The 17,242-nt window shown below is 55.0% G+C and overlaps 2 protein-coding genes across 7 annotated transcripts; one reads left to right on the top strand and one right to left on the bottom strand.

The window, feature by feature from the left end:
- Positions 1–664: 664 nt before the first annotated feature.
- On the bottom strand, positions 665–6,245 carry ACTMAP (actin maturation protease). Of its 6 annotated transcripts, none has more exons than XM_025854666.2 (6): positions 5,266–6,245; positions 3,430–3,498; positions 2,881–3,005; positions 2,473–2,602; positions 2,305–2,375; positions 665–1,578 (listed from the first exon to the last, which is right to left on the bottom strand). In XM_025854666.2, the coding sequence occupies exons 1-6, from the start codon at positions 5,577–5,579 to the stop codon at positions 1,241–1,243; spliced, it is 1,047 nt and encodes a 348-aa protein (XP_025710451.1). In that variant the 5' UTR covers positions 5,580–6,245; the 3' UTR covers positions 665–1,240. The 6 variants fall into 6 exon arrangements, with proteins under 6 accessions (XP_025710451.1, XP_025710452.1, XP_073741260.1 ...); XM_073885159.1 differs by lacking the exon at positions 2,473–2,602 and having other exon boundaries at positions 666–1,578; positions 5,266–5,451; positions 6,028–6,245; XM_073885158.1 differs by lacking the exon at positions 3,430–3,498 and having other exon boundaries at positions 666–1,578; positions 5,266–5,451; positions 6,028–6,245.
- Positions 6,246–6,650: 405 nt separating this feature from the next.
- Positions 6,651–17,218, top strand: SNRPA (small nuclear ribonucleoprotein polypeptide A). Its single transcript, XM_025854633.2, has 7 exons — positions 6,651–6,674; positions 7,134–7,228; positions 10,642–10,814; positions 12,821–13,000; positions 14,834–15,007; positions 15,363–15,451; positions 16,837–17,218. The coding sequence occupies exons 2-7, from the start codon at positions 7,156–7,158 to the stop codon at positions 16,994–16,996; spliced, it is 849 nt and encodes a 282-aa protein (XP_025710418.1). The 5' UTR covers positions 6,651–6,674; positions 7,134–7,155; the 3' UTR covers positions 16,997–17,218.
- Positions 17,219–17,242: the final 24 nt, after the last annotated feature.

Here is a 17,242-nt window from a genome sequence, read left to right as displayed (position 1 = left end):
CAGGTGACCAAGACAGACCTGTTCCTCCCTTTCAGAGTGGAAGCAACAGGTCCTCGTTCAATCAATAACCTCTTTTTCCACCCACATCTGTATAGCTACTAACTGCCGGGTTTGAATCCTGGCCCTGCCACTTGCCAGCCATGTGACCTCAGGCCCATGACCACACTTCTCCAGGCCGCAGTCTCTCCATCTGTAAAATGGAGGAAGATCTAGTCCCTTCCTTACATGGCTGGAGAATTTGACGAGTTAAAATGAGCAAAGGGGTTGGCACATAGAAACACATTCGGTTCTAAATCAGAACAGGAGGTGGGGGAGGGGCTGTGCCTGGGGCTAGGGAGTCTTCCTGAGGAAGATGAGCCAAAATAGAGAATTAAGTAGTTATTGTTAGCAGAGGGTTGGGTGCAGGGGAATAGGGCACTCTACCGACCTGGAAGGCCAGTGTGGCTAGCGGCAGAAAGCATGATGAGCTGGGGCCGGGAGAGTTTAATCCCTATCCCGTGAGCAACTAGGAGCTGCTGGAAGCTTCTCTGGAGGCGAGTGGTTCAGACCCGGTTTGCATTTTGAAAGGCAAGGCTTCCTAGGCTCCGTGGGAATAGGCGCTGGGGGGCAGCAAGGGGTATGGTGAGGCTCCTCAGGTGTCCAGAGAGAGGCTGGTGCTTTATTTATTTATTTATTTTTAAGCTTTTATTTGTTTATTCGAGAGAGAGAGAATGAGAGATAGAGAGCACGAGAGGGAAGAGGGTCAGAGGGAGAAGCAGACTCCCCGCTGAGGAAGGAGCCCGATGCGGGACTCCAGGATCATGACCCGAGCCGAAAGCAGTCGCTTAACCAACTGAGCCACCCAGGCGCCCGAGGCGGGTGCTTTAAGGGAGGCTGGTCACCAGTGAGAAATGGCTGGATGCAACACTGAGGTGGGGCATACAGGCAGGACCTGAGGGCCGAGCTGTGGCCAAGTCTCTTCCCTGGAGAGGGAGCCTGTCTGGTTGGCTCCTGGCTTGAACCCCAGCCACACATCAGGAGCCCAATACTGGGGGGAGTGGGCATGGGAGAAGGGGCCTGGGACCGGACGGACGGGTGGAAGGGGACCTCCGCGCAGAGGGTCTCTGGCTGGAGGTCTTCGGGAACACAGCCTACACTTGGCGGGCTCTTGCAAAGGGAGAAACCGGAGCACTCTTCACACAGTGACAGACCCCAAGCTGTGGCCGGGGGCCCTGTCAGCCGGCCTCAGGGCTGCAGCAGGCTAGTGGCTGGAGTCCCCGGGTCTGAGGAGCAGGGCCTGGCCACAGAGGCCGGCCCGCACCCCGCCTGCAGGCACCACGTATACCTGGCCGTCCGTGGCCCGTGACGGCGAGAAGTCCGTCAGCTGTAGATTGCTGTCCCGGACCTGGTCGTAGTCCCACAGCTGGTAATGCCAACTCTTGCCCTGCTTGGAGAGAAGGTAGACGGCTCCTGGGGAGCCTTCCTCTGGCAGGGCTGGTGGCTGGCGGGGCGTGTTGGGCACTGGGTGGAACAGACCTGGCAGCTCGGGGTCCTCAGAGTAGCCGAGGCTTGGCACGGCCTGCACACCCAGCAGGACCCCTGGGAGGAGAGGGGAGGCTGTGAGCGGGAGCGAGCGCGGACTCGGTACCGGGGCTTCACCAAGCTCCCCCCACGGCCCTTCAGGGTAGCAGTCGGTGCGGCAGCAGGCACACAGCTGAGCTGGGACTGGACCCAGGGTGTCTGGCTCCAGGGCTGCGGGCTTTTAAGTCTTGCCTCCTACAGCCCGGTAGCACAGGGAGGGGAGGTGCTGTTCAACAGAGCAGGCATCATCACCCAGTGGTTTCCTGCTGTCTAGTAAAAGAATGCTCAGAGAAGCCCTCAAGGCCACGGACCCAGCATGGGGGAGCCTCCAGGCCACCTAACATGCAAATTAGCCTTCTTGCAGGCAGGCGGAATGAGGCCAAAGCCTGCGCCGGTCAGACTTTCATATGCTTTGCCCACTGTCACCCCGATTTCCAGACGGAGGAAGGGAAGCCCAGAGTCACAGAGCCCGGAAGTGGCTGGAGCATGTCTGGAGCCCAAACTGTTTGATCCTGAAGTCCGTGTTCTGAGCTTCTGTTTGTGGAAACCCTGACTGGCAGATACTGAGGCACCTACCACCTGCCGGGTCCCTACTAAGCATCTTGTAGGGATGGGGACAGCCCAGCCCTGGTCCCCACCTTGAGTACAGGAGAAGTGCCAGTGTCAGGTTGAAAGTGCGGCAGCTGATGAGGGGGCTGGGGACAAACAGGGTGAGCATACCGGAGTATGGAAGGGGAGACCCACCTGTGCTCACCGCCCAGTGGGCCTTGTGGCCCTTCCTCTGACATGGCTCGTGGTTGAAGTCCTCGTCGTAGCTGGTGTGGAGGGCGGGGTTAAGGCCAAAGCTGCGGTGTGGTCCTGGGACCCACCCTTCTCCATCCCCACCCAGCTCCCTTCTGGGCCCTGGGATACGGGATGAGCAGGGGATGTCCGGAGACAAGGTGCTGCAGGACAGGGGCTCTGTTGGGACCGCCCAGGCCACCATGGAGCTGCTCAGCCTGGCAGCCCAGTGCCTCCCGGGCCAGCTTGCCCATGTCGGCCACTGCAGGGGTGACAAGAGACAGAAGGATCACTGTGTGCCTGGCTGCAAGCCATGGGCTAACTGGGGATCGGCACCTCGAATCATCACCGCAACTGCCACCTCTTTGTACAAATGCAGAAAACGAGGCACAGAGAGGGTAAGCTGCTTGTCCCCAGCTGCCCAGCAGGAAGGGGCAGAGCTGGGCTGGGAAGGAAGACAACCTGCCTCCAGAAGGGGCTGAGGATTCGAACAGGGTCCCCTCACAGGACTGGCTTGAGACCCTTCTGCACCCAACTCACCGGAGAACATCTCTCCCTGGGCTGTGTAGCCTCTCTCCACGGCCATCTGCTCCAGTCTCTCCAGGGGGATGCCGCTGGGCGGTGCCAGCAGTGTGCCTGCCATCCACAAGGCCACCAGCCCGCACCTGGGGAGAGACAGGCCCAGTCCCTCAACCCCTAAGTCATGTCTTTACTGAGCCCCCTCTGCCCTAGAAGCTGGAGTGTTAGGAACAGGTCGGCTCTGCTGGGGGAGTTTCCCTTTTGCCAGGCCTGGTGGGCTGCAGGGAGGGTGAGAAGGGGGGGGAGAGGTCACCTGGGCTTCCAGGAAGAGGAGATGCCGAAGTAGAGTCAGAGATGAAGACTGTTCACTTGCTTACTCACTTGCTCATCCATTCCAACAGTTTACTGCGCATGCACCTGGGACCCCACCCTCCCCTTTCCCTCCCCTCTGCCTCTTCCCAAGGGAGAGATCTTGGGGAGATCCCACACCTCCCACCCTACAGATCGGTCCTCAGGAAGCACAGCAAAGGCAGGGAGGGGTCGGAGTCCCAGATCAATCAGGGCACCTACTGAGGGCCTTCCTGGATGAGGGAGGGCAGGTCGGCACAGAAGAGGATCCATTGCAAGTCACTTCTGAAACTGAATCAGAGCATGCTCAGGTCACATGGGAACCAGCTCCTAGATCCCCCCTTGAGGTCTGACTGGGAGTGGAGTGTTGAGGGATGGGGAAAGGAACCCGGGTCTGGCTGTCCTAAGGCGGAGGGCAGCTCCAGGCTCTGACGCTGACTTCCTTCTCCCGCTGAGGCGTGTCTCCCTGCCCGAGCCTCCGCGTCCTCATCCGCTCAGCGGTGATCATCCTTCCACCTGCTCCTTCTCTCGGTCATTGAAAGGAAGAACAGATGTGCAAAATGTTTGCAACTCAGAGCCAGAAAAATGGATTTACTAGAGGAAATTTCTCGAAGGGGGGGGGTGTCTCTAGACCCAAACCCTTCCTGTGATTTTTCCCTTCTCAAGCCTGTTCATTAGGGATGAAAATCCCTTAACTCAGCCTAGAGTAGAACCAGGTAAGAGCGTGCTCCACAGGCCTAAGAGATCACCTGGATAGTGAGCTCTTGCAGGCCTGCCCAGCCCCACCCTTGGGGAAGTCACTCAGAAAAGTTTGATCTGGATGAGGCCCCGGGCTGAGGAGGGGCTGGGCAACAAGCGTATCCAGTATTTCCGTTCCAAGGCCAGTGGAAAGAGTTAAGGCTGGGGAGAAAACCCAAAGCTCCTGGTCCCCAGTTTGGAGCACAGTCCTGATGGGAAGATGTTAGCACAGTGCTTAAAAGCATGAAGGCCTGCTGCCAGAATGCAAACTGGGCTCTTCTAAGTGCTGTGGCTAAGGGACTTCAGCTCTGTGAGCCTCGGTTTCCTCATCTGGAATATGACATAATAGTTAATATCCTACAGAATCACTGAAAGGATGAAATAAATATCTAAACACACTTAGAATAGTGCCTGACAAATGTCCTAACCAAACAGATTAAAAACTTGTCTAGAGAGCTGGAAGTTTCTTCCCTGAGTCTGGGCAATTCACTCATTGTTACACCGGGTCACCACAGCCCCAGCGTGGGTCTAGCCCCCTCCCGCCTGGATCTCTGGGTGCTCCAGCTTCCTCCTGGACCCCTTGACTGTCTCACCACCTCCAGTCCCCACAGGTAGCCTCCCTCTCTGTGCAAAGCCCTTCTGAAGCTCCCCAGTGCCCTCAGGATAGTGATAGTCCACCTTCCTCTACGTGGCACCCATGCCCTGTGTGATCTGGGCTCCTACTTGTTGAAACCCCATGTCTGGGGCGCCTGGGTGGCTCAGTCGTTAAGCGTCTGCCTGCCTTTGGCTCAGGTCATGATCCCAGGGTCCTGGGATCGAGCCCTGCATCTGGCTCCCTGCTCTGTGGGGAGTCTGCTTCTCCCTCTCCCATTCCCCCTGCTTGTGTTCCCTCTCTCGCTGTATCTCTGTCAAATAAATAATCTTAAAAAAAAAAAAAAAAGAAACCCCATGTTTACCACCTCCCCTGTCCTGTTACAGAAATATTTGCAGATCCTTGAAAAGAAGACTTCTTCATTTCAGCCTGCAACTCTGCACAGGCTGTTCATTCTCATCACACCCTGGACAGTTCTCAGGCCCCCTTAAGCCCCAGCCTTGGCCAGGCCCGCCCTGGGGGCTCCCTCATTATAGCTCTGACCACTGTGGGCTGCCACTGGACTAGGTGCCTTGAGGGCAGGATCTCTCTTCTTTGGTGAAGGCGTGCCCTGAATGGATCTAAGTAGGGAGCTGAGGCATTCAGGCTCTTTGACCTTGAGGAAATGGGAAACCCCAAGAGGAGATGGCTGTAGTGACCTGGAGACAGGCGGTTCGGTGAGACCCTACCGGTCCTTGTGCAGCTTCAGGAGCCTCTTCACGTCATCTCTGCTCCTGGGGACTGGGCCGGCCTTCTCTAAGGCCTCCTTCAGGAGCTGACTCTTCTCTAGGCCGAAGACGTGAGGGGGAGCCAGTCCCCTCACAGCGGGTGGAGGTGGCAGTGGGGGTGGTGGTGGGGGGATAGGGGCCTGGAGACTGGAGGGGGGTGAAAAAGCTACATTGGGGACATTTGGGGGTACAGGAAGTGGAGTGATGGGGGCTTGGGGAACAGGGGTTTGTGGAGAGGCTGGGGGCTCTACCGGAGGAGAGCACGGAGAAATCATCTTGGGGTCTATGGCACGCAAGTGCCGGAAGGTCAAGAATGGGGGCGGGATGGATGCTCTAAAATGAGCTAGTCACAGGGATGGGCGTTCTGAAGGTTTTAGCGCGGAGTTCCAGGACTTGTGTGCTGAGTAGTGGGCCTGAAAGGTCCAGGACTGACATTTGGAACCATGGAAGCAGGGGGTTAACAGGGCGGGTCCTTTATCCGCAACTAGATTTGTAGTTTGGGGCTGGGTTGCAAGGCTCAAGAAGGGGGATTTAGTTAAGGGTTACTGTATAACCTGGGAAAGGTTTGTAAAACTCCGGAGTCAATTTTGGGAAAATGAACGCTCGGATCTGGGGTGGTGAGCCTAAAGGGTGGGATTTGGGGGACCCAGGGCTAAAAACTAGGGAATTTTGGCTCTGTGACCCCTCACATCCCAGGCCCGAGTTCGGAACCCTGGAGCTGACCTTTGAATCAGAGGTCAAGAGATCAAAAGGACCCCTGGCAGGGAGAATGGCTTAGTCGTGGAGAAGGTCCTGGAATCAGAGCGCAAAAGGAAAAGTCCTCTGGGTCGGGGAAGTCTCAGAGATCGGAGGACGCTGAAAGCCGCGATACCGCCGGTATAGGTAATGGAGCCAGAGAGTAAAACGCACCTCCCCTTCCACCAAAATGGCGGCCGCAGCACACATTTTTCCCATATCACGTGGCGGGACTCGCGACTCGTGCCCGCCCCCATAGCGTCACGTGATGAGAGAAGGCGGGGCCGTGGGGGGAGGAGGGGCTTTTAAAGGACCGCCCCCCGGAAGAGACTGAAGCACGAGCGGCTTCTCCATTGCCTTGAAGCGCGTGAGGGGCCGCGGCCTTCGCTGATTGGTCCGTAGGCCCTCAGTGCCGGGTCGGGCGGGGTTTTTCGGCCGAGGCGGGAACCCAAATGTCGTTTTTGATTGGCAAGGTTTGGGCCCAGGGGCGTGACTGACTCTGATTGGTCAAGCTACTGAGTGTACGCGCGGGATTGGCTTGCAGGAAGACAAAGGCGGGACCAGGAGAGGAAGCTTTGGTTAGTCGACTCTCAGAAACGTAGGAGGTGGCTCTTGCGGGAGCTGCGGCTCTGTTGGTGAGTAATCTCGGGCAACGGCGGCCATCGACGCCGGGCGAGCGGAGCGCTTGCCGCCTGGGCCTTGTCGCGCCTCGTGTGGGGAAAGTGCCTTCCCGCTGCGCGAGATTAGGGCGCCTTAGAGTCGTGTCTTTCCTTAACTGACTCCTACATCCGGGGTTTTTTCTCTTGGGCCGTCCTTTGAGCTCGTGGGCCAATGGGGTTCGCCACTTAGGACGCTCCGCCTACTGGGTCGCATAGAGCGTCTTGGGACCCGTAGTAAACCTCTCGAGGTCTCCCTTTACCACGCGGGGGAGCGGAGGCGGTCCTCCTTTCGCTTTGTTTTCCAAGCTGTGCTTCCTTCCCGCCTCTCCTGACTTCCTCCTGGAAGGAAGATCCCTGAGCAGTCCGCTAAGCCCGCTTTGGGGCAGAGGATTTGGAGAAACCCAGGGCTGAAGTTACCTTTTTTCCTTCTTTCAGCTCTACCTCGGCATCTCTCTCCATGGCAGTTCCCGAGACCCGCCCCAACCACACTATTTATATCAACAATCTCAACGAGAAGATCAAGAAGGATGGTGAGTTCTGGGGATAGTCCAGACTCCAGGTTACCTCGCACGAGCCGGCCCCCTCTTCCGTCCCCCCGCATTCACTTCTCTTCCTTCGCTTTCTCAAGCCAAACCGTCAGTTAATCCTTCAGCCTTTGCACACACTGCTTCCTGTGTCTTTAACGCGCCTCCAGTCCATCTTGTACTCTGGCCATTAGCCTGGTCACTGTTGTTCGTCTTTGAAGGTTTCAGCTCTCAGGACTCCTCCAGAACCCTTCGGCGTCCCCTTACCCCTCAGGTGCCTGCCTCTGACTTCCCAGAGGCCCTGGACATGTCCCGCTCAAGCCCTGATGGTTCTGGGCTGTTACAGGGTTGTCTGCACTGGTGTGTGAGCTCCATGAGAGTAAGTCCTGGGATGGTCTTGGTCACCGTCATGTACTCAGTGATCAGCCCACGATGGAGGTGTTTGATTTCAAAAAGGAAATGAAATAATAGTAAGATGGCTAACACCATCATCAGGTACTGATATATGTACATCTTTATCAAGTTAAATTCTCACAACAGTCCTTCAGGAAGGAGCTGTTACACTTCTCTCAGATTAGGAATCAGACTCAGGTGATGTGACTTGCCCAGGGTCACACAACAAGGTCAAGTGGTTGAGGCCACCAGTGTGGAATTCTGCTTGAGAACTCGATTCTTGACATTGGACGTATTTTTCCATTTTCTGTATCACCTTTATTGAATTTCATTTTCTATATTTGAAAATTGAACAAAGCCCTGGTACTTTCTTTGCGTGGATGTTACATGGATTACATTAGCCACACATCCATGCAGTGCTTCCTTTTATGGTATCCCGTCGTTAGTAAGGGCTGGATAAAATTTGTCTCTTATTATCCCCTTAAGAAAATTCTTGGGGTGGGGGTGCCTGGGTGGCTCAGTCGGTGAAGCGTCTGCCTTCGGCTCAGGTCATGATCCCAGAGTCCTGGGATTGAGCCCCGCCTCAGGCTCCTTGCTCAGTGGGGAGCCTGCTTCTCCCTCTCCCTCTGCCTGCCGTTCCCCCTGCTTGTACACTCTCTCTCTGTCAAATAAATAAATAAAATCTTAAAAAAAAAAAATTCTGGGGGGGTGGAGAAAATTCTCGGGGAGAACCAAAGGAGTTTGCTGGAATTAAGTTTGAGCTGTTGAAGAAAACCAGAGAAGCCATGTAAAGCCCCTTGTGCTTTTTTTTTTTAAGATTTTATTTATTTATTTGACAGAGATAGAGCAGGAACACAAGCAGGGGGAGTGGGAGAGGGAGAAGCAGGCTCTCCGCGGAGCAGGGAACCCGATGTGGGACTTGATCCCAGGACCCTGGGATCATGACCTGAGCCGAAGGCAGACGCTTAACCATCTGAGCCACCCAGGCGCCCCCCCCTCCTTGTGCTTTTAGAGTATCGTGCCCAGCCAGTACTCTCTGGTGCTGGGGAAACACTGGTGACAGACAGTCCTGGTCCCGCCTTCATGGGACCACAGTCCGGTGGGGAAGGCAGACCTGCTTCCAGACGGCGGTAGCCCAGAGTAGCCAGGGCCGTGATTGGGGAAGCATAAGCAGAGTGGTCAGGACTGGGATGGGGCATCCCGACAGTGGGGTTTGTTCTCTCTCATAGAAGAGGAGACATTTCAGAGAAGCCTTCCAGGTAGGGGAAGCACAGTGTATATGTTGTGGTGAGCGAGAAGAGTGTTCCGAACATGGACCAACATGTGCAGATGGCAAGCGGCAAAAGAGAACCCCGGGCCATTCTGGAAACGACAAGCAGTTTTGTGTGACTGAGGCTTGTGACACAGGGAGAACCTTTCAGTGAGCAGTGCACTGATGGTTCGTGGGATCTTGTGGGCGGGTGGGCCGTTAGACTTTGTCCTGAGGCCATCAGGGAGCCAGGTGAGGGACACAGTCTGGTGTGAGGACAACGTATGGAGGGTGAACTTGAGTGGGCAAGAAGGGAGAGAGGCCCAGAGTCCAGGGGAATGACCGAGGCCCAAACTGGGTTCATGGGCGTGGAGAAACGCCAGAAATGGCATCAGGAGAATTTTTGGCAAATTTTGCCAAAACACCTTTTGCTTCCCTCTTTACCCCACTATTTTCTTTTCTTCCCTCACCTAGTCTTTCAGCAGGTGTCTTCAGCTCAGATGCCTCCTTTGTCTTTTTTGTTGTTGTTGTTTTTTTAAGGATTTTATTTGTCAGAGAGCACAAGCGGGGGGGGGGGGGGGGGGGGGGGGGGGGGGGGCAGGCAGAGAGAGAGGGAGAAGCAAGCTCCCCGCTGAGCAGGGAGCCTGATATGGGGCTCAATCCCAGACCCTGGGAACATGATCTGAGCCAGAGGTAGACCCCCAGCTGACTGAGCCCCCCAGGCGTCCCTCAGATGCCTTCTTTGCATAAGATTGTTTTTTTTCTGTCAGGTGTGGTGGTTTATTTGTGAGATACGGTGGCGTGGGGTTCAGATGGACTTGGGTTCCGGTCCCGGGTCCCGGCTCCCGGCTCTGTAGCTTCTTCCCAGTAACTTCAGTGCACTCCTGAGCCAGCAACAAATCCTCTGAGTGCCTGTTTTCCTGTTCATAAAATTGAGACCGTTCTGGTCACTGTCTCACGAAGTGGTGGTGAGAACTTAGTGAAGTTTTTTCCGTGAAACATTTAGTGGTCTCTTTCTTCATGCAAATGTTTTCGGTGAAGCATGGGTGCTAGAGTCTGCACTGAGCCTGGGGCCACTGCAGTAAGCCAATTGGAGGGGTTTGTAGTTAAGGATAGCCAAACAAGGAAGCCACTGTGATGTCAGGAGGTGGGAAATACCGCGAAGGAAAAGCAAGTAGGGTGCCAGGAGTGGGGAGAGTGACAACGGGGCACCTTTATTAAGACAGGATGGTCGGGGGAGGCCTCTGAAGTGGGAACACTTTTTCTGAGACCTGGGTGACTAGAAGGAGGCAGCATTCATGCATCAGGAGAAAGGTCCTTGTGGTGGAGGCAGCAGCCAGGGCAAAGGTCCTGAGGCAGCATCCGTGTACCGGCCCAGGAAAGGGCTATGAGGCCAGTGTGACTGGAGATAGGGGCGGTGGGGTGGCAGGTGGGGCGACCAGGTTGGGGAGGTTGGCCAGGGCCACCTCACACAGGCCTGGGTCAAGGTGCTGGTGACAGGGAAAAGCACGCTCACATTTATCGGGCGTTTGTTATGTGGGCCTCCTGTTCTTCAGCAGGAGGTACTGGTACCCTCCGTGCTCTCAGAGGAGCCCCCACAACCCGCCCCTGCTGCTGTTGCTGGCCCTCGAGGGGTTCCCGACCTGTGGCAGCATGTCAGGTGGCTGATGATTTCCCTCCTGGGCCTCGCTCGGCTCTGAAAAAAGAACTCAGCCCCCAGTACAAGGTACCGAGACCGCCAGTCACCCATGGGCCTCTTCCCTTCCTCCCCCTGCAGAGCTGAAGAAGTCCCTCTACGCCATCTTCTCCCAGTTTGGCCAGATCCTGGATATCCTGGTTTCCCGAAGCCTGAAGATGAGGGGCCAGGCGTTTGTCATTTTCAAGGAGGTCAGCAGCGCCACCAATGCCCTGCGCTCCATGCAGGGTTTCCCCTTCTACGACAAGCCCATGGTGAGTGCCGTGGCAGACTGGGTGGGTCTGGACCCCCTGTGACTTGTAGTCCGGTCCCCTAAAGTCGGGAATCTCTCTGGCTGTTGGTCAGCGTTCCCTGTTCTTTGTATTAGGGCGGGTGGGGGGGGCACCCAGTGACCGAGGGAGCCCCCAGCCCTGCCCTTTCAGACCCCAGACGGTGACCCAGAGGGGCCAGGGCTGGGATAGGGGAGGTGCACAGATCTTGGGGGAGCTTAGGAGAGGCACTTCACCCAGTCTGGGGGTTCAGAGAAGGCTTTCTGGATGTGAGGCTCAGAGGAGAGGGACTAGCTGGGGGAGGCGGGGGAGAGAGTGTTACATGACCGGGAGCATTTGTAGTTGAGGCAGTGGGTCAAGTCGGTTTGGCTGGAGCGAAGGGTGGGTGTGGGGTGGGGGTGCTTGGGAGCCATGGAAGGGTTTAGGGAGATGCCTCTGGCTGTTGGGGAGAGTGAATCAGAGGTGGGAGGTTAGGGGAGGCTGGGTGTGAGGGAGCCCCGGCCAGGACCAGGGTGGGGGCCATGAATGGGTAGAAATGGGTGGGTTGCAGGGGTTCAAGAGACCCAAGTGGACAGCCAGTGGGGCTGCATTCTGGGCAGTGGGGAATGGCTTACAGTTCCCACCCTGAGCTAGCATTCCTGCCGTATCACTGGCAGCCATCTCTGGTTCTTGGGGCCTTTTTCCTTACCCCTCTATCGGTGGAGTTTCACCTGGTGGGACTATGCCTCCTGGAACAAACTCCCTTGGGGAGGCCACAGCCAAATGCTGGTGTGTCCAGGTCCCAGGTGGGTCACCTCCCGTGGAAGACAGTGGGCCCCGGGAGCCGTGGGGTAGCCTGGAACCCTACCGTCCGTGTGGAGGGGGCACTGACGTGCCTGCTGTCGCCTCGGGGTGTGAGCCCAGACTTAGCGCGTCTTCCATTGCTTTTCTGGAACAGCTGGGAACTTGCACTTGAAGTATAAAGATCATAGTGTTACCGTGTTGGTCCTCCTCCCCTGCTCCCCAGATCACTGCGCGGAGCACTGCAGACGCTCACGCGTGAGGGAGTCTGTCAGGCCTGCCTTCGGAACCTCTGCCCCTGCCTGCTTCTTCCTCCTCCCCTGTGGCTCTCCTGGTCTCTGCTTGGACCCCTGCTCCCCACAGGCTCTTCTCCATGTGCGGCCCCAGGGCTGCTTCCAGCACACCCGGGAAATCTCACTCCCTGCTTGGGACACTCCATGGCTCCCAGCTTTTCCCAGGGAAAAAACCCAAAGTCCTCCCTCCTCATCCCTGTTGATCTTGACCATGCTGCACACCTTGTCTACTGTTCCCTTTGCTAGAACGCTTTTTTCCCCGATCTTCTTCTCTGTCTCTACACCGGCGTCGCTTCACAGAGGCCTCTCTTAGCCACACTCTGAAATTTTTGATTCTTACCTTTTTTTTTTTTTTTTTTAAGTAGGCTCCGCGCCCAGCCTGGGGCTTGAACTCGCAGCCCTGAGATTGAGAGTCGCATGCTCTGAGTCAGCCATTTCTTAATCTTTTTCATCGTGTCTTTTTCATTGTGTCTTTCTCACTGAGTACAGCATGAAGGTAGGGGCCTTTGTGGGCTCATTGCTGTACCCCCAGAATAGAGGTTCTCCATAGACCACTGAGCATGAGCCTGGGGGTCTGAACTCTTGTGTGATTGGAAACCCCCTGCATGGTCTTCTTTCCTGGCCCTGTTTTCTTGGGCTTCTGCCTTTGGCCCGATGCTCAGGACTGTCCCGTCGTCCCTTCAAAATCCCAGCAACCCACTGACCAGCGACTATTCCAAGCGCTTAAGCTCATTCAGTCCTTACAGTCATCCTTTCGAGTGGGAAATCTCCACAATCCCCATTTTACAGATGAGGATGTTGAGGCCAAGGGATTTCCATAACCTTACTCACCGAGCCTCTGGTACAGGTCTGCTTTTGCACCCAGGCAGTTTGGCTTTGAGATCGACGCTCTTCACCCTTCCGCTCTCTGTTTGGCAGCGCATTCAGTATGCCAAGACTGACTCGGATATCATTGCCAAGATGAAGGGCACCTTCGTGGAGCGGGACCGTAAGCGGGAGAAGAGGAAGCCCAAGAGCCAGGAGACTCCAGCGGCCAAGAAGGCCGTACAGGGTGGGGCAGCCGCCCCCGTGGTGGGGGCTGTCCAGGGGCCTGTCCCGGTAAGCCAGGGCCCAGAGATGATGCCCTCTCCCCATCAGGCCTGCCTTAGCCTTGTGGCCTGGCGTGTGGGCACAATGGGTGGGGGAGGTGTCTCCTTGGGCTTCTGGCCCCCTCCCTTTCCATTTCCTTCCAGAACTTGTGCGCCTCTCTCTGAGGGATTGCGCACTTGGGTGATGGACTCTGCACTTGGAAACGCCTCTGTGCTTCCCCGACTGTTTTTCAGGAGCTTTCTCTCCCTGTGTCTCTGTCCCTTGGTTTCTTTCTCCCCTTGTCCTTAGTCTTGTTGTCTTAATGTCTATGCAGAAAATCCAGAGCAAGCCATGAACCAACTTTTTTGGATTAATTAGTGAGTTTAATTTATCAGGCTCACCAGAGAGAAGGTCAGTGTGGAAGAAGTCAGTTTTATTTCTCAGTGCTTGCAACAAACAAGTAGACTCTAAATTTAAAAATAGCTCAGGATTAAATCCAACGAAAGGTGTGCAAAAACCACCTACTAAAAGTACAGAACATTCACTGAGAGAAATGGGAGGTGAATTCAGCAAATGGACAGGCGACTCAAAACTTGTTAAGATGCCAGTCCTCCAGATTGGTCTAACACTCAACACAGTTCAGTCAAAAGTGCCAGCAGGAATTTTGGGGACATTGGCGGTCCGTTTGCACAGGGCTGTGACAAGGCAAGGCAGGTAAGGAGAATGAAGCTGGGGGGCCCGCTGTAGGCGTCAGGATAATGTGACATTGGCCTGAGGGGATGGAGATGGACCAGGTGGCAGAAGAGAGTCCAGAAATAGGTCCACACAGGCATGGTTTCTCAGCTGGTGAAGGCTCCACCGAGGTCCGGTGGTGAAAGGACTTTTTTTTTTTTTTTTTTTGCTAATAAATGGATGAATTGAATGTCTATGAGGCAAAGAATTAGTCTTACCTCAATTATATAAATTAATTTGAGGTGAATCGTAGACTTCGGTGTGACAGCCAAAACAATAAAGCTTCTAGAAAGAAACAGGAAAATCTCTTCATGACCTTTGTGAGGGCCCGGGAAGTAGAAACACCCTGTTTTCTAAATAGAATCGAGAAAGCACGAAGTACTTCAGAAAAGCTAGACGAATTGCGTCTACTCCTTACTTCTGGGTCTCCACATTGGCTTTTCTGCCCAGGTCACACACTGTTTGTCCGGCCTTCACCAGTGCCAGTTCACTTTCTGTCTGGCGTCAGCAGCAGGCCCGGGGTTCCTGCCCAGCTTCCCCCTTTCTTACCCACTCCCCTCTTCTGCACCCAGCTTTTTGTCTACCTTTGAGTCCTCAGCTGTGGTTCCTGTGCCACCGGCAGCCCCGTCTCCCCTGGGCGCATGAGCTGTGTGCCTTTGGGCTGGCTCCCTTCCATTTCTCTCTACATCTTCCCTGTCCAGCCCTGTCCATCTCTGGCTTACACTGTCTGTTCCTCTTTTCTCTGTAGGTCTCTTTTCTTCCCCCCTTCCCAAGGAGAGTATGACTGCTCATTACAGTGTTTACTTCCACTTCTTTTGTTAAGTCATTAGCATTTTCTAGTCTTTTTTTTTTTTTTTTTTCCCTCCTATAGTGATGAACGGTTGGGTCACGTTGGCTAGTGTTTCTACGTTAAAAAATTTTTTTTTTAAGTTTCTAGTTTGATATCCGCCCTGAGCCTGGGTCAGTTTTGCTCCATCCATTTTCCTTCGGGTGACTGTTGTCTCCATGGGTGCCTTGGGCTCTCTCCGCTGTGTCTTTCACACCCTGGATCTCCTGACACCCTCTGGTCCTCTCTGCCTCCTGCTGACACCAAACCCGCCCCACTCAGCCCTGCCCTCCCTCTCTCCACAGGGCATGCCCCCGATGACCCAGGCGCCCCGCATCATGCACCACATGCCTGGCCAGCCTCCCTACATGCCGCCTCCTGGCATGATCCCACCTCCAGGCCTGGCTCCTGGCCAGATCCCGCCAGGGGCCATGCCCCCGCAGCAGCTTATGCCGGGGCAGATGCCGCCTGCTCAGCCTGTAAGTGTCTCCTTCTCCTGGGGTCTCATAAACAGCTAGAACATGGGAATAGAAAGGGACGGGTGGGGGTTCTGTTGTAGGGAAAGAGAAGGATTGTTGGAGGAGCTTCGGTGAGGGTGAGGCTGGAGCGGCGACCAGAACCTAGTTTGATTCGGTGAATTTCTGTGGAGCACCCGCTGATGGATACAGCAGTGCTCTTAGTGGCTTGTAGGCTGGTGGGGGCAAGGTGGTGTAGACAGGCAACATCAGCGATGTCAGGTGAAGGGGGCAGAAAGAATTCAAGCGGGGTGGAGGTGGGAAATAGGAAGGCACTAGGTCCTGCACTAGACTCATGGGCTCTGTCACTTCCTTGCAGCTTTCAGAAAATCCACCAAATCACATCTTATTCCTCACCAACTTGCCCGAGGAGACCAACGAGCTCATGCTGTCCATGCTTTTCAACCAGTAAGTGGGGCCAGTAGCTTTGCAGGGGCCAGAGGGCAGTGGCCAGGAGATGGCACCATGGGGGGGGCCAGGCCTCAGAGTTCTGCTGTGGAGCCCTGAGCCTGCTTAGAGTTTGTAGGCAGGACAGTGACTAGAGGCCTAAAAGGTGGAAACTGAGGCCAGGCCCACAGCCTGAGGAGGTATGGTAGTGGCAAGCCTAGGGTATAGCAGTGCGGAACCTTCCTCGACTTTGTGAGGGGTGGGGGAGTCCCTGGGCCTCCTCTTTCCAGCCTCTAAATCAGAAAAGTGCTTGGTGTGTATAAAATAACGGCAAGGTGGCATCGAGCACTGGCTGGAGGCCCGAATTGTTTGCAAAATCAAACTGCGTTGGTGGGGGATGGGGATGATTGAAACCTCATGTGCTCGTAATGGGGTATAACCACTGTGGCTGTTGTGTTCCGTGAAGCAAGGGGAATGTGCTCACCTGGTGACCCTGCTTCTGATCTTAATATCCTAAAGATATTCTTAAGGCGAGTCCCAAGGGATATGGATGGACCTCATTCCTCCGGGTGGTGGGGAGTTGGAGCCAGCCTGGGGAAGAGGGAGAGGTCAGACGTGCTACTCGCTGTGGCCTGCTCTGGGGCAGTTGGAAGAATAGAACAGCACGGATGGTTCTTTGTAACACGACAAGGAATTTTGAGAAACTCCGTAAGACAGAAAAAAACAATATTGCATGTATATCCTTCTGTAAAGCAGTATGTGCTTTGTAAGAACAGCGGCAGAAGAAAGTGTACCGAGCAAGCATGAGGATGGTTGCCCAATGGGGAAGGAAGTTAGGGAAGAGAAGGGGGAAATGAGAGAAACAGCGGATCAGAAAGTCAGGGTAGTGTTTATTTCTGGAACGGAGTGGGTGGGTTATGATTGGGGAAGGACATGGGGGCAGTGTTCTGTTTTTTTTTATTTTTTTATTTTTCGAAGATTTTATTAGAGCGCCCAGGCAGGGGGAAGGGCAGAGGGAGAGGAAGAAGCAGACTCCCCGCTGAGCAGGGAGCCCAATCCGGGGCTTGATCCCAGGACCCTGAGATCATCACCTGAGCCGAAGGCAGATGCTTTGCCGACTGAGCCACCCAGGCCCTCTGTGTCCTGTTTCTTGATCTAAGTTGTGGTTGCGTAGGCATAGGTGTTCATGTTAAAATATTTCCTTAAATGACACGTTTACATTGTGTGTACTTGTTTAGGTTAGGGTTCCTCAGCTTCACACTGTGTGCATTTGGGGCTGGATAATCCTTTCTTACTGTGCATTGTAGGATGTGTAGCGGTATCCCTGGTCTCTAGGCTCCCGATGCCAGAACATTTCGGGGGAGATGCCAAGTCTGGATCCCTGAGGTTTTCTTCCCTTCTTTCAGGTTCCCTGGCTTCAAGGAGGTCCGACTGGTCCCTGGGCGGCACGACATTGCCTTTGTGGAGTTTGACAATGAGGTACAGGCAGGGGCTGCTCGTGACGCACTGCAGGGCTTCAAGATCACCCAGAACAATGCCATGAAGATCTCCTTTGCCAAGAAGTAGCACCTTTTCCCCCTGCCTGCCCCTGCCCCCTGTTCTGGGGCCACCCCTTCCCCCCCTTGGCTCAACCCCCTGAAGGTAAGTCCCCCTCGGGGGCCTTCTCAGAGCCGTGTGTGAGTGAGTGGTCGCCACACAGCATTGTACCCAGAGTCTGTCCCCAGACATTGCACCTGGCGCTGTTAGGTTGGAATTAAAATGGTTTTTTTGAGGTTCGGTTTTTCACAACCATTTGTCGTTTTTATTTTCTTG

The sequence above is a fragment of the Callorhinus ursinus genome, unplaced genomic scaffold (assembly GCF_003265705.2).
Source record: "Callorhinus ursinus isolate GAN/ISIS: 27379988/994484 unplaced genomic scaffold, GSC_fseal_2.0 scaffold61, whole genome shotgun sequence".
NCBI lineage: Eukaryota > Metazoa > Chordata > Mammalia > Carnivora > Otariidae > Callorhinus > Callorhinus ursinus.
This window is presented reverse-complemented; position numbering and strand designations above follow the sequence as displayed.

What these genes read in the sequence shown, in the direction of transcription:
- SNRPA (XM_025854633.2), top strand. Translation starts at nt 7,156, where the DNA reads ATGGCAGTTCCCGAGACCCGCCCCAACCACACTATTTATATCAACAAT. An exon ending in CCTTCTACGACAAGCCCATG is followed by an intron (nt 10,815 to 12,820) that starts GTGAGTGCCGTG and finishes TCTGTTTGGCAG; the next exon opens with CGCATTCAGTATGCCAAGAC. An exon ending in AGATGCCGCCTGCTCAGCCT is followed by an intron (nt 15,008 to 15,362) that starts GTAAGTGTCTCC and finishes ACTTCCTTGCAG; the next exon opens with CTTTCAGAAAATCCACCAAA.
- ACTMAP (XM_025854666.2), bottom strand. Translation starts at nt 5,579, where the DNA reads ATGATTTCTCCGTGCTCTCCTCCGGTAGAGCCCCCAGCCTCTCCACAA. An exon ending in CCAGGGAGAGATGTTCTCCG is followed by an intron (nt 2,603 to 2,880) that starts GTGAGTTGGGTG and finishes TCACCCCTGCAG; the next exon opens with TGGCCGACATGGGCAAGCTG. An exon ending in GGACATCCCCTGCTCATCCC is followed by an intron (nt 2,376 to 2,472) that starts GTATCCCAGGGC and finishes CCTCCACACCAG; the next exon opens with CTACGACGAGGACTTCAACC.